General features: G+C 40.0%; 2 protein-coding genes across 2 annotated transcripts in view; one reads left to right on the plus strand and one right to left on the minus strand.

The window, feature by feature from the left end:
• The window catches only part of LOC110390978, a 24,419-nt gene extending 12,718 nt beyond the window's left edge, over positions 1–11,701 (minus strand). The window contains exons 1-11 of the mRNA XM_021382611.1: positions 11,623–11,701; positions 10,187–10,543; positions 9,295–9,579; positions 8,547–8,649; positions 8,359–8,396; positions 8,221–8,249; positions 8,105–8,164; positions 6,211–6,214; positions 5,261–5,281; positions 5,052–5,078; positions 4,135–4,628 (exon numbers count right to left, since the gene is read on the minus strand). Of these exons, the coding sequence (XP_021238286.1) occupies positions 4,135–4,628; positions 5,052–5,078; positions 5,261–5,281; positions 6,211–6,214; positions 8,105–8,164; positions 8,221–8,249; positions 8,359–8,396; positions 8,547–8,649; positions 9,295–9,579; positions 10,187–10,543; positions 11,623–11,701 (1,497 nt within the window). The remainder of the gene's footprint in view (positions 1–4,134; positions 4,629–5,051; positions 5,079–5,260; positions 5,282–6,210; positions 6,215–8,104; positions 8,165–8,220; positions 8,250–8,358; positions 8,397–8,546; positions 8,650–9,294; positions 9,580–10,186; positions 10,544–11,622) is intronic.
• LOC110390979 (CD276 antigen homolog) overlaps positions 11,700–15,399 on the plus strand; it is a 14,661-nt gene continuing 10,961 nt past the window's right edge. Inside the window, exon 1 of the mRNA XM_021382612.1 lies at positions 11,700–11,763. Within this exon, the coding sequence (XP_021238287.1) occupies positions 11,700–11,763 (64 nt within the window). The remainder of the gene's footprint in view (positions 11,764–15,399) is intronic.

Consider the following 15,399-nt stretch of genomic DNA (forward strand, 5'->3'; position numbering starts at 1 on the left):
AAAAAAAAAAAGAAAAAGAAACTATCACTGAATTGTGCCACTCAGCATCTGGAAAAAGAATCAGCAAAGATTTATTATACTTCACTGAGATGATCTAGGTAATGGTATGTATAATAAATAATATTTGTGTTTGCCTACCAGAAAAATACCACCAAGTCTATACTTCCGACACACAAAAAAATGGATTTCTCTCATATATAGAAATGTGTTTCAGAATGAGCATGTTTCAGACCTCCATGCAACTCCAGTCATAAGAAGAGTTTCAGGAAACTCTCTTTTGATCAACTCAGCAAATGAATGTGCATTTCAGAGACCAATCACTTTAAAAAAGCAGATAGCTTTTGAAGTAGAACTATTATCACAGATAAGAGTCATTTTTTACCCACTCTGTAGAAAGAAAATTGTCTTAATCTTTACATTAAGGTAGTAGAAAGAAAGGACCTTAAAAATTCTTCAGCGAATTGTTTAAAATGCCACACACAGAAGACCAAAATGTATTCCCACTGATCCAGTCAGGCAAGAAGCCATTTTAATCCAGTCATTCCCTGGAGGCTGCAAAGAGAAAATGGCTGCCTCAGTACATATGCAAACCGCTCCTGAAACATCATTGTGCACAGCACTGTTTCAGCCAGACATTCATTCCTTACCTGAATTGCAGGATCCAAATTATCCGTTTTAAATTCAGCATGTATTGCAGAACTGAGGAGTCACTTTGCCGTTGTCTTGCCGTAGTCCCTGAACGTAAGGACTTTCATTTTCCCTACCTATTCAAAAAGAAGACTTCAGTAATTTGCTCACTGAAATCATCAAATAATAAAGACTGAACTTTCACCCCTAGCATTTTATCGCCCTTGGGTCCAATGGGTTGTAGGAGATACCTGAAGGTTTGATTTCCCTACACACCTAGATCCAAAGTGCAGCAGTAGATTTTTGTTTCAAATACTTTTGAATATGAGCAGTACTGCTCACTGAAACATGCCTTAGTTTGGAGGGACCTTAAAGCTCATTGAGTTCCAACTCTCCTACTCTGGGCTGTTTTGCCACCCACTAGATCAGGCTCATCCAAACTGGCCTTGACTGCTTCTGTGCAGGGCTGCTCTCAGTGAGTTCTTCACCCAGTCTGTGCATGCTGTTGGGATGGTCATGGGCAGGCTGCAACGCTTTGCACTTGGCCTTGTTAAATCTCATTAAGTTCATGTGTGCCCACTTCACAAGCTCATATTTTTGTGTGATTTCCTGATAATTTTTACGTTAAGCAGAAAATCCCATCAAAGAGGGACAGAGAAACCAGTCTAAGAGAGTTTGACAGACTGGTCTCCCTACCCCCTGCCCCTAACCTTTCAGCCAGCCATAATGCCCATGGCCTTCCTCAGGACGGATAACACTGCCCCACAAAACAGAATTACGAAATGGTTTGGGTTAGGAGGGACTTTTAAGATCATCTTGTTGTAACCCTCTGCTATAGGCAGAGATATCTCCCTCTAGACCAGGTTTCTCGAAGCCAAGACCAGCCTGGCCTTGAATGCCTTCAGGGATGGGGCATCCACAACATCTCTGAGCAACCTCTTGCAGTCTGTCACCACTCTTACAGTCAAGAGTTTCTTCCTAATAGCTAGTCTAAATCTACCCTCTTCCAGTTAAAGATATTCCCCTCATCCTGTTGCTACATGTCCTTATTAAAAGTCCTTCCCTATCTTTCCTGTAGGACCCCTTCAGGTACTGAAAGGCCACTGTAAGGTCCCCCTGGAGCATTTCCTTCTCCTGGCTGAAGATCCCCAACTCTCTCAGCCTATTCCCATAGGAGAGATGCTCCAGACTCCCCTGGACCCGTTCCAACAGCTCGATATCATTCTTGTGCTGGGAGCCCCAGAACTGGATGTAGTACTCTAGGTGGGTCTTACAAGAGTAGAATAGAGGGGGAAAATCACCTCCCTTGACATGCTGATCATACTTGGTGTAACCCAGTATACAGTTGGCAATCTGGGCTGCAGGTGCACATTGCTGGCTCACGTGGAGGCTGCTCTGAAGCCATTCCCTGCCCAACCTGCTTTTGTGTATGGGATTTCCTCGAACCATGTGGAGGACTTTGTATTTGGCCCTGTTGAGCCTTATGAGGTTGGCATGGGCCCAGCATCTCCAGTCTGTCCAGGTCCCTCTGGTATCCCTTCCCTCTAGCATGTTGACTGCACCACTCAGCTTGGTGTTATCTACAAACTTGCTGAGAGTGCACTCAATCCCACTGTCCATCTCGCCCTCAGTGGTGTTAAATAGCACTGCTCCCAGCACTGATCCCTGAGGAACACTACTCATCACCCGTCTCCACTTGGACATTGAGCTGTTGACTGGAACTCTCTGAGGGTGACCATCCTGCCAACTCCTTATCCAGTGGATCCATCCATCAAATTCATTTTTTGTCCAATTTGGTGACCTGGATGCCATGAAGGACAGTGTCAAATGCTTTGCACAAGTCCAGGTAGATGACATCCGTTACTCTTTGTTTATTCACCGGCTCTATAACTCCAACATAAAAGGCCACTAATTCTGACAGGCATGACTTGCCCTTGGTGAAGCCATGTTGGTTACCACCAATCGCCTCATCTTTATTTTCCATGCGCCATAGTAAGATGTTCAGAAAGATCTCCTCCATGATCTTGCCAGGCACAGAGGTGAGAGTGACTGGCCTGCTGTTCCCTGGATCTTCTTTTTTTCCCTTCTTGAGAATGGGGGTTATGTTTCCCCTTTTCTAGTCAGTGAGAACTTCACAAGACTGGCATGAGCTGTCAAGTATGGTGGCTAGTGGTTTGGCAACTTCATCCACCAGTTCCCTAAATACCTGTGAATGGACCTTGTCACTTCCCATGGAACTATGTACCGCCAGGTCATTTTAATTGTCTCAAGCCTGATCTTCAGTTACAGCAGGCAGAATTTCCTTCTCTCAGTTCTTATCTTTGCCTTCTGAAGCTTGGGCAGTTCTATAACTATGATCCAATCATCTCACCCTAGCGAGCAACCCAAGAACCACTAGAGTTGTGATCTTAAGAAGTCTGTATGTGACCTCTCCAGTCGCTTCTAAATATAGTGAAGTTTGAGTGACTGTAGTCGTGCCTGCTTTGCCACCTAGTCCATCTTGAAGTTCTCTTAAAATGCACATGCTCACACTTATCCCTCAAGCCCCTCCTTTCCCTGGGGTGGATGCAACAGTAGTGATACTACATTGTGTAGCCTACAGCCTGACTCCAGTAACAGACCCCCAGTCCACCCACTGATCTTCCAAGCAGCTGGCACTCAGGGCTCAGAGACCATGGGGTCTTCCTGAGTTCTGGAGACAACGCTCCAACCACTGACGCTAGGATCCTCACCCACTCCCGTACCCGACCCCACATCAGCAGCCTACACCCTCAGCATAACTCCAGTCGGTGCACCCAGTCCACTCACACCAATCCCAGTAGCCCACTCTCCAGGCTTAGAGCCCATGAGGTCCTCCACCTGCTCACAGTAGGACCCTCACTCGCTCTGCTAGCTGGCACTACAGTTCATACATCAATCTATCTTTCCTTAAATATGCCAGTGTGCTTAAGGGTAAAAAGAAAATGCTTTTAAAAATACGTTTTTTCATTCAAAACACATTTATTTCTTTTCTTGATACAAATATAGTGGCATATGGCTTAACTGATTTTATAGAACAAGGAGTGAAAGTTGCCTAGAGATTGGGGTTGTCTGGGATGTCTTCAGCTAGCAGTTATGACACAAAAATAAGCAAAGATGCAACTCCACCTCTAGCAAAGTGGAGGAGTGACAGGTTATATAGCACCTTGTAAGTTACAATTGTCTCTTCAGGCAACTGAATCTGTTGTTGTACACTAGAGACATTGCTCTTCTGTTACAAGAACTCAAACAACTAACCCGGGTTTTCTGAATCTGACCCCAATCTTATTTACACTTGCTGGTTCTATTTTCCTCACTTGAGTTTTGTGCCTTTCTCAACTGCATCTTTCATTCTCCTTTAATTTTACCTTTTGCAGATGTTAGTTTGTAATTTTGCCATTCTACTGCTGACCAAACTGTCTTTGCCTATTCAATTCTCTATGCTTTTTATGGTTCCTTTAATGGAACAGGAATATTTTGATGGCAAACGGGCTTGAATCTCCCTTCCCCTTTTGATAGAAAAGGGTAAAACACTTCTGCAGATTCTTTTCCAAGGCTCATAGGGATTTTCATCATGGTGCTCATCTGCTCTGTGCCACAAAAGTAGATTTGTGCTTCCTCCAAGTCCAGAAGCACACCAATCACTGAGTCATTCATATTGTTCTTCTCAAGCCTGCTGTTTCCCTTGATAGAGAAAATCTCTCCCCGGGATTTGAGCAGAGCCCAGTAGTCGTCCCCAGCAAGGGTCCCTTGCTCCTCTTGTTTCCCTTTCTGCCTCATGACCCCCAGCACCCAGTCCTGCTGCTGGGCCACCTCCACTTCCCAGTAGTGTTTCCCAGATGAAAACCCTTCCTTTGCCACCAGGACAGGGACTGTGGAGGGACTGCTCAGGCCAGCAGGTTCACATGCATTGTCCTCAACATCTGGAGCCCCTGGCACTTGGAGCTGGAGGAGTTGGCATTCAGGATTCAGAGTAATGGGAACTGGAGGGGAAAATGAGAATGATCCAATGAACAGAATGTTTCAGAGACCACTGTCTTCAGGGGGAGATGGATTGAAGTATTTGAGGATCTGAGCAGTCCTGGCTTGATTTGACAAAGTATTGAAACCTTTCCCTCCAAAAACAGGGCAAGCAATAGTCACTGGCAGGTCCCTTGGAATGGTCATTGCAATAGCATACTGTCTTGTAGGGCAATTACAGGTGATTCTCTCACATCCTGCACATTTTAAAATTAATAACCCAATATCCACATCCAAGCCTGATTTTGTTTTAGTCTAGCCAGGTGAAGGCTTATTGCTGTGACTGCAGCCCAGCTGGCTGATCACTAAGACCATGGCATTGACACTTCAAGAGAACTAAGACAGAGAAATACACGATTTTCCCACCCTTTCTCCTGTCTGCTTACCTGCCTTGTCCCAAGCTTTCCAGAAGTCTGCAGAAGGGAAAGAGACAGAAGGGATTTGTTAATCTCTTGTGCAATTAGGTGCTTGTCAGCCTGTCTTCTGTAGCCTTCTGACGTTCAGTTATTGCCATCACTGAGATTCTGCTCAAGACCTGACATTACCTAAAGCAGCAGTACATATTCCAACAAAATAAAATTTTTAAACCACTTACCCAAGTCTGCTTCTTGTCTATCTGAAATAAAAAATATTCTAGTTATTAAAATTTACTTTGTTGAAAGGATGTTTTAGTTAATAACAGCTGTAATCATTTTATAAGAGTCTTCTCTGTTGTAGATCAGTTTTCCAAAGCTGGACAAATCCAGACCATAGAAAACCAAGCTACACAACACATAAATACTAGGACTTGTTAAATTTGTGCAGTTTGAATTTTGGAGGCTTTTTTTGCAAGGTGAAGGTCTTGTAGTAGGCCTCTCGATCAGGTCTCCACTTGCTTGCATTTAGCGAGCATTTTAGTGGATGCTGAGTAGGCCAGCTGAGAGAGTGGAGGAAATGAATTCCTTCTTTCCTGTCATTCCCATGATTCAGGTAGAAATCATTTAGAATCATAGAATCCGTAGAGCTGGAATCCTTAGGCCTTCTTTCCGGTAGCTCCCCTTTTGTTACTGAAAGGTCACTATCCGGTCGCTTCGCAGCCTTTTAGTCTTCAGGCTGAACATCCCCAGGTCTCTCATCCTGTCCTTATAGTAGAGGTGTTCTGTGAATCATTTTAGTAGCCCTTCTTTGGATGCGCTCCATCAGCTCTACATCCCTCCTGAACTGTGGACTCCACATGTGGACGCACTACTCCAGGTGAGGTCTCTCCAGCGCAGAGCAGAGGGGCAGGATCCCCTCCCTCGCCCTGCTGGACACGCTTCTTTTGATGCAGCCCAGGATAGGGTTGGCTTTCTGGGCTGTGAGGACACAGGGCTGCCTCATGTCCAGCTTTTCATCCACCACTACCACCACATCTTTTTGTAACGAAACAACTCAGAACACATTCTGGGTGTCTGTAGATCTGTTCTAGGTTTAGGTATAGCAGCATCTGGCAAGAAGGATTATTCACAGTTTGGGGAAATCTTACAGCATGCCTCTTGACATCTGTACTGAAGGAGACACGAGAACTGAACTGTGATGAGGTCTGTGCAATCCCTTCATCCGCACGTATGGCTTCATCACACTGATTTTGAACACTTGCCTTCTTTTGTGTAAGGTTCACAAGAGTAAAACTTGTAGAAGATGTTCTCTTACCAAGGTGACATTTTATTCCAGAGGTATCTACAAAATAAACGCTTTAATAAGTGAGAAGAAAGCTCAAGGAGATAATGATTTAGAGTTGAGATGTGATACAAATAATTCTGTTGCTGTGAAAACAGTGAAATGAAGTTTCCTACAAAATTTGGCATGCAATCATCGTCAATCATATTTTAAAGGTTTGCCCAAGAAGTGAGAAAGCCCAGGAGCAGTAAGCTAGAGCTTCAAGAAACTCTCCTATGGCCTCCACTATTCCAAGCCAAAGGATTAAAGACAGAAACAAAAATATCACAAGACTCTTAGAAGTACTGCCATGCTATATAATAATCCTAGCAGTGACTGAAAATGAAATAGAAGTTATAACCATGTAACGGAAGAAATAACCATTAAACTAGGAACAAGCTGTCATGATTTTTAATGAAATAGCTGATTTTTCTTTCTCATTTATGTCCAAGTTTGCATCAAAACTGCCTTGCTTGCAGAATTTATTTACCTCCAGCGAATGTCGTCTCCTGTGAATCTGAGTTGACCAGTAGACAAGTACCAAAGGAAAAAGATAACAAAAGAAAAAGCAAATATTACTGACCTGAACAGGTGGTTGTTTTTGAGAAGTTCAAAAGATGATCAGATATGATTTAAAATTATACCATTGCCTTCAATAACAAAATCTCCCACGCAATCATGGAAAATGGATCATATGGATATTTTGAATCTTTGCATTTATAATCAAAGATCATCACAGGTCACAATAACGTTTGATAAAAGGAACAGTCACATCCAGATGAACTTCATATCAAAATGTTTGACATCTCATTTGCTCTATTGGGGATGGAAATATCTTGCATACAAGAAGCACCAGAAATGTCATCAAAACCATATTCTTACCTAACTCTTTCTCCACAGAATCTTTGTCTGAAAGAAATGACATATGATTAAGATTGTATCTGTTTCAGTATCAAACTGTAAAAATATTACTCTTTGTTCTGAATGCTCTTTTCTCCATAAATATTTAAGTTAGGACCAACAGTGATTAGTCTAATCAATCCATTGAGAGAAAGAAGGATATGCTGCATGGGGAATTAAGAAGCCAGATGACAACCTGGTACCTCAACACACAATTTCACAGCCAGTTTGAGAGATGAAATGACATTCATGCAGCTCCTTTAAGGCACCTATCCACTGAATGTCTCAATCTCATCATCTTCCCTTTCATGTCCCTTAGATTACAAGTAGGGAAACCCACACACCGTTCCTCCCACCAGCTCTTCTCCCCACTAATAACTTTCTCATATAGTTTAAATCTGCTCTCTCTTTAAACACATCTAATTATAGAAGACAAGGAGTATTTACCTTTTTTCAGCTTGTCCAGTAGTGTTTCTAAGAATAAAACAGAAAACAAAAACCGTAATATTCATTATTCACTTAAAAATCCACCATCTCAAAACATTAAACATGATTGCAAGGACCTGAAATGCTCAGTGCAAATTGAAGCCATGAATTCTGTAGAGCAACTAAGTCATCTTAACAGGAGAGTATTTCAGTAGCAGAGCATCTTAGAAATAAATACCTGATGAAAACTGGGCGACTGGAACAGGACTATTGTCAGGCATTTACCAAAGAAGCCCTGCTATTACCTCCTATCTGGAGAAATATTTTGGGCAGGGAGAACTTCCTGACACAAGTAGACAGTGAGATAAAGGAAAACCAGTTCTCTGAACTGGATTCATTAGCCCATCAGTATACAATTAATTCTTGTTTCTGGGACCAGTTGAGTGAGCACAGTTTTCTCTTGCCTATGGAGCAACTGCTGCTTCTGAGATTTTAGCTAACTCAAAAATGAACATTCTTCTCCAAATAAGGGTTTTTGGGTTTATATTTAACTTCCTCATTACTCACCTTCTTTTTGTTTTCTTGTACAATTAACTGGAAAAGGAAGAAACACAGAGTGTATTGATAATTATCATACTATAATCTCAAAATGACTTTTTTATCAAAAATCCAGTCTTCTGAAAATGGAACTCATCTTCAGTGCATTTTGTGCATTCACATGCATACCACTTTCACACACCTATCACTTTTTTTCTCTCTTCATCTCATTCCCACCAGTTTCATTTTCATACAGATGTTAGAATATCACATCATGTTTCATTAACTGCATTTTTCAGTGTGGTTATAACTTCCATAACATCTGTTGCAGATGGAAATACTTACTCTTCAGCTTATAGCCTACAGCAGCAAGAACAGCCACAGAGCAACAGGAAATTACGAGGAAGGCAGTCATCCAAGCTGAAGTGTATGGAAAGAAGACATCTGTAAAAAATAAACAGTGTTCCTTTCAACAAATGTTTGCGAAAGAGCTATGACATGTCCAGTGTTCAAAGCATATGGATTTAGTGGCATTGTTTAGGCTGTAAAGTATCCCTTGTGGTCTCCTCTTGCCACTTGTGAATGTTATTGATATTCTTCTCTTCGCTTGTAGCTTTGCAAGATAGATAGGTTGGAGAAGCCACTTTAACAAAAGAAAAGTGTGTTGGGAAGCCCATTTGAGGTCAGTATTTGAACTAGTGGTCTTCTCAAAGATGTTTTCAGAAAAGATGAGCCATCTGTATTGGTATTTTAGATGGAAAAAAAGGATTTGCCTACTCTACTTTTGAGCTAGAATTGCCTGCTTTCCAGACTAGAAATCCCAGTGGGAGGGAGGAACATTCTGAAACACAGAGTAATGATGTGTTCATGTGGAGAGAAAAGAGTAAGGGAGCTGACATTGCAGTGCTCTCAGGTGACAGCTAGTCAGAGCTCTGCATTAAAGGTGGACTTCTCATTGGGTTTTCGATCTAAGCATTTGTCATTTATGCATTTGCTGGCTATCCAGAATCTCTCCAGGGAAATTGGAGAGATGATGGATTGCAGCCTGTAAACTGGTCCTCACAAATATCAGCCCTGAAGGTCACTTACCTGAAATCAGGACTCGAGATTCACATGCTGTGTTGAGGAGGCCATTGATTATTCTGCAGGAGACTTCCATGTCAGATCCTGGTTCTAGGGTCATGGAACTGGCAACATCAAAAAGGCCCAAAGATGTCTTCGTGCTTTGTGTGACGACTTTCTCCTTCCGTGTCTGTCCTTTGCTGTCCATCCAAATTACGTCAGGCTGTGGAAACCATCCCTGTGACTTGCAGTTGAGGCCAATGCCCTGACCCACATGACCATCCAGGACAACTGCAGACTCATCACCTTGAGCTGTAGAAAAGGAAAGATACAAACAGGCAATGAGATATTCTCTGACTGAACAGCGCATGTTGGGGAGGTCTAACTCAGATTTTTCTATAAACGCAATTTGTGAGTTGAACAGATATGGTTGCTTGTATGCCACATGTCTTCTATATTCTTCATAAGAACATATTTTTCCAGACATTTTTGATATCTTCATAAATAATTTGAAATAATAATAATAAAATTATTCATAACATTAATGTGACAGGACATTTGCTGCAAAAATAAATTTGGATGGCACCATTAAGAGAATGAAGTTGGAATACTGGACAAAAATAATGATGTGTAAGCTAAAGCGAGAAAAATGTGTTAAAATACAAAATACCCTCTTAGTGAGTTTACTGTGGCCTCACCACTACAGAAATAGGCTTCCTTTACTGCTACATTCAACTCTGCTCCCTTTACACATTTTCATACTCAGGTGTAAGACAATGTCAAAAAGATATTTTTAGAAGTCCAGATGGCCTAAGAGTGGATGCTGGTCTTCCACATGGCTAACAGCACCCCATAGTCCTTACCAATGATATACAACTACACTGTGTAAGATGTAAAAAACACCTGACAATCCACTCACCTGCCACATCCAGGTCAACTATCACTTCATCATACCAGTTCTCCAAAGAGACACTGCAAATGTATTTCCCTTTATCAGAGATCATGACATTTTTCAGGTGAAGGGATAAGTTTCCCTTATTAATTTCAGTCTGAAAGAAATGTGTCCGGCCTTGGTATGTCTTTTCTTCCCTTACTGGATTTAATGTGTTTTTTCCATCATAGGTAGTCACATCAATATTTGCAGTTTTTCCAGAAAATATCCACTGAACAGAAAGTCTTTCAGAGATTGTCTTAGCTTCCAGCTGGCAAGGCAGGGTGACTCCTTTTCCGACGATTCCAAGCACAGGGTTGTTAGGAGGTATAATTTTAAACTGGCCTGCAAGAAGAGAGAGATGTAAATCTTGCCTGTCACGGATGTTCTCATTAGCACTCGGTGACCTCATTGCAGCCTTCCAGCACTGAAAGGGAGCTTATGAACAGAAGGGAGATTGACTTTTTACACAGTCTGATAGTGAAAGGACAACGGGGAATGTCTTTAAATTAAAAGATGTGAGATTTCAATTAGATGTCAAGGGGAAAATTTTCACTGACACGGTTGTGAGTTACTGCCCACAGAGATTGTGGAGTTACTTAAGAACAGTTTGGGTGGTCATCCTGATCTAGTAGGTGACAACCAGCCCATGTCAGGGAGTTGCAACTGGATGAGATTTAAGATCCCTTTCAACCCAGGCCATTCGATGATTCTATGATTCCACGATTCTATGTCAGTTTTGAAACTGAAAGACTCTTCTGTCCTCTGCCATTCTTCAGCCCCAGTGTTTATTTACTCAGAATGCAGTGTAACCTCAGGGGAGTGTTACCGGAAATATTGAGCTTGGTTTGTAGGCAGGTTCAGAGGCAGAAATGACATACCTATCATGCAGAAAGATAAACTCATATTGCAAAGCTTTAACTCAAAAGGAAAGATGATGTCTACCTAATATCAGATGCCCATTATATTTTCACTTGGGTAGCTGCATTTAGAGATGAAACACACCACAGCAAGCAGATTTCATTTCGAATATAATCTACTTGTTGAAATATGGTCATTTATGAAAAAACAGACATATTTAGTTTTTATTTTTACTGGAAAAAAGACTGGTGGACCTTTACATATCTTACTGTCTTACTCCATCACTCAGAAGTGGGCAATATCCAAAGAAATCTAGGTTTCTGAGCATGATTATGTGTCTGGGCCAGCTGAGCTGAGAAAAGAAGCCAAAGCAAAGAAAGAAAGCTCCCCAAAGAACAATCACAGAAGTCAGTAAATCTATATATAATCCTATGTGAAAACACACAAGTCTATTGCTTCATTTCTTTTCTTTTTTTTTTTTCAAGTTCCAGATCAATCCAGAAGCTCTGGAAAGTATAATATTATCTAAATCAAATTAAGATTAGAACAAAACCCAGACTTACCTTTGACCAAGTGAACTATCTGTAGGAAAAGTATAATGTGAAGAATCATTGTGTGCTGAAATCTGGAAGTCATCACCATGCGGATTTGGAAGTCTTCAGTAACCAAGGACAAATCTTACCATATTCCTGTAATCTTTTCAAGTATGGAACAGAAAATTAGAATACTGAATTGGGAACTAAAGGCATATGTTTATAGAGATATCATTGTATATGGAGTGACACAAGGAAAAACCTTTAAATGTGTTCCTTCGAATGAAATTAAGGAAAATGAATGAATACGTTGTTTAGAATGGAATTCTGTGAATTAGGTTAAGATTCTAAGACTTATACTTGTCCTACAGAGAAAGAGAGAGGTATTTCTGGAAGACTTAGAAGGACATGAGAATGGATCTAAAGGCTGTTTTACAGTCTTGGCCCTGAAGGGTCTATAAGACCCTTTGTATTTAGGAAAATTCTAGCCATTTTTGCAGACGAAGAGGGAATAAATATAAACCCTGGTGGATCTATGGTTGCTACCTTTAGACATGAGACATTTTAAGGCAAACAGATGTCACATGAAATGTGCCTTCATTTCTAAGTCCTGCTAGAAAACACTTAATCTGCACTTAAATTCCATACGTGGCTTCTCTTACTAATTCTTACTTGGTGAAAAATAATGTGACCTACTTTTTCTTTCTCTTAATGGAGGAAGGCATGAGTATTAAAAACACCTAAAGTTTAAAAAACAGTTTTCCCATTGTTTCTCTTTTGATTAGAAAACTATTTTAGCATTAGCAGATGTGCGTGCCATGAAACCATGCATTCAGTTTAGGAAATTCCTGACCTAAGTACCATGCATTGGAGTTCAAATGATTATTCTGGGCTTGTGCACTCATTAAAAGTACCTTTCTATTACCTAGTTAATAGCATAGAGATACTTGGAGATAAATAGATAGGTAAAATGAAGTGTAACTTATCAGGTTACTGTAAAGAAAGTTAGGGATAACAAATAGACATGCAAATTCTAGAAATGTAAATTTAAGAGTCTCACTACATTTTTCAATCTTTATATATTTTTAATACATAATGTAATTAGTTTACCCACCCAGATCTTTCCATACAACCTCTGAAATAAATTTAGTCCCTTCAAAAGTACTCTAGTATAGTCTCTCCAAACTCGGCATGGGAAGGGACTGGTTTCTGTAGGGCATAATAGCAATACTGTGCATATAGAGATAAGGCCTGAAGAACATGCATACTGCTCACTTCCTTGTGAAGACTAACGTGCATTTTTTACTTCCTAACAAAAAAAAAAAAAAAAGAAAAGAAAAAAGAAAAAATAAAGGAATCATGAATAGTAAAGAGTTTAAATGGAAGTGAGGAGAAATTGCAACTGCAGAATGTCATGCCAGGGGTTCTAACCTGCATTCATACATTCCTCTTTCTGTTGAAGTATTAATTATTCACTGGACAGTAAATTTAGCTTTAAAGATTCAAAAGGATTAAAAACTGAAGCTAAAGGGTCATACAACTGTCATAATTAAGATAATTAAAAGAAAGAAAAAAAGGGAAAAGAAAAAGAAGAATAAAAAGGAAAGAAAAGGGAAAAGGAAAAGAAAAAGAAGAAGAAGAAGAAGAAGAAAAAGAAGAAGAAAAAGAAAAAAAAGAAAAAGAAAAGGAAAAAGAAAAGGAAAAAGAAAAAGAATGCATCACTGAATTGTACCACTCAGCATCTGGAAAAAGAATAAGGAAAGATTTATTTGTCTTCATTAACTAAGATGATCTCAGTACTGGTATGTTTAATAAATCACATTTGTGTATGCCTACCAGAAAAACACCAACCAAGTCTATATTTCTGACACAAAAAGAACAAATTAAATTTCTCTCATATGTGGAAACATGTTTCAGAATCAGCATGTTTCAGACCTCAACACAACCCTGATCATAAGAAGAGTTTCAGAAAACTCTCTTTTGATCAACTCAGTGAAGAAATGAAAATTTCAGAGACTAATAACTTTAATAACGATTGCTAGCAGATTGCTTCTGATGTAGAACTGTCATCATAGATTAGAGTTATGTCTCAACCATTCTTAAGAAAGAAGATTGTCTTAATCTTTACATTAAGGTAGTAGAAAGAAAGGACCTTAAACAGTTTTAGCAAGTTGTTTAAAATGCCACACACCGAAGACCAAAATGTATTCCCACCGCTCCAGCCAAGAAAGAAGCCATTTTAATCCAGGGCTCAAATCAATCCATGGAGACCATCAAGAGCGAACTGCAGCCACAGTATTCATGCAAACCACTCCAGAAACATCATTGTGCACAGCACCGTTTCAGCCGGACTTTCACTCCTTACCTGGATAATAAGATCCAAATTATCCATTTTAAATTCAGCGTGTAGTGCAGAACTGAGGAGTCTTTGTCACGCTGCAGTTCTCTTGTACTCCCTGAACATATGGACTTTCATTTTCCCTACCTATACAGAGAGTAGACTTCAGTAATTTGCTCTCTGAAGTGGACAAATACTAAAGACTGAACTTTCACCCCTAGGAAATTATTGCCCTTGGGTCCACTGGATTGTAGGAGATACCTTAAGGTTTGATTTCCCTACACACCTAGATCCAAAGTGCAGCAACAGGTTTTTGTTTCAACCACTTTCAAAGCTGTGCAGAGCAATTCATATTATATTATGACTTTCTGACAATTTCTGCATTAAAGTGGAAGACAGCATCAACAAGAGACAGAGAAACCAGAATCAATGGTTCCCTACGTCCATTATCCTTTAGAATGATTTGTAATCAGAAATATGAACGCAGAAGTCAGAGACCAGATTGAAAATCAAAGTAAGCTAGAAATGCAGTGATTCAGTTACACCGGTTTATTCAAATCTAGACATTTTGTATTCCTGAAAAATGCTACTGCTAGTTCCAATTTGGTTATAAATGATCAAGCTAGCTTAGAAAACCAGAATGATGAAGGAGACTAGCATACTTTATGTTCAGAATCTTGATTTTCATCGCCATGATTCTGCTTAAAGAATAAATAAATAAATTTAAAAAACAAACAAACAAACCACAAAGTCAGAAAAGCTGAAGTCCAAAAATGAGTAAAGTTCATGTGCAATTGTTTTCAGATCTTGAGAAAACACACAACCAAGATGTCAGTATGTCTGCAAAGAGAAGGCAACACTCAAGTATGTGATAGGAAGAACAAAATAACACGTAGAAACAATGAAACACCTAATAACTTGTTCATTACACACTTGTAAGTTTTATTGCAGTGCTTTCTGGCTAAATGCTGGTTGAAGAGAGAGCCAGTTTGCATAGGAGAATGAGGAGGAGTATCTCTACCTTGTTTTTTACTCTAGTGTATGGAAATGGATTAGGAAGCAAGACATATTTCTATATTGCAGCATGTTTTTTGGCATTTACATCTTTCGCAGTCAGGCTGGTCAAGCCTCTCTATCCTACTGGATGTTAAAAATGCAATCACAAGTTCCACTAGTAATAAAGATATAAGGACAAAGGTTCAAAACAACCATACTCCTTACAGAGGTCTTAAGGTTCGTTCTGTTCAGGTAAGAAATTATATTTTTTCTAAAACCGTAATGAAAATCCCCCGCATTTACAATGATACTGGAATTAATTGCTGTAGATTTAATGGATTGCACTGACAAGAATGGACTTGCCTGCTGTAGTTGCACTGTTATTCGGTTGATGGCATTTCATTTTATCAGTTACTGGAGAAGTGAGAAAAGAAAACCACACAGAAAGGTGGAGAAGAGCAGAAAATGTTTTG

This window comes from Numida meleagris, unplaced genomic scaffold, assembly GCF_002078875.1.
Source record: "Numida meleagris isolate 19003 breed g44 Domestic line unplaced genomic scaffold, NumMel1.0 unplaced_Scaffold261, whole genome shotgun sequence".
Classification (NCBI taxonomy): domain Eukaryota; kingdom Metazoa; phylum Chordata; class Aves; order Galliformes; family Numididae; genus Numida; species Numida meleagris.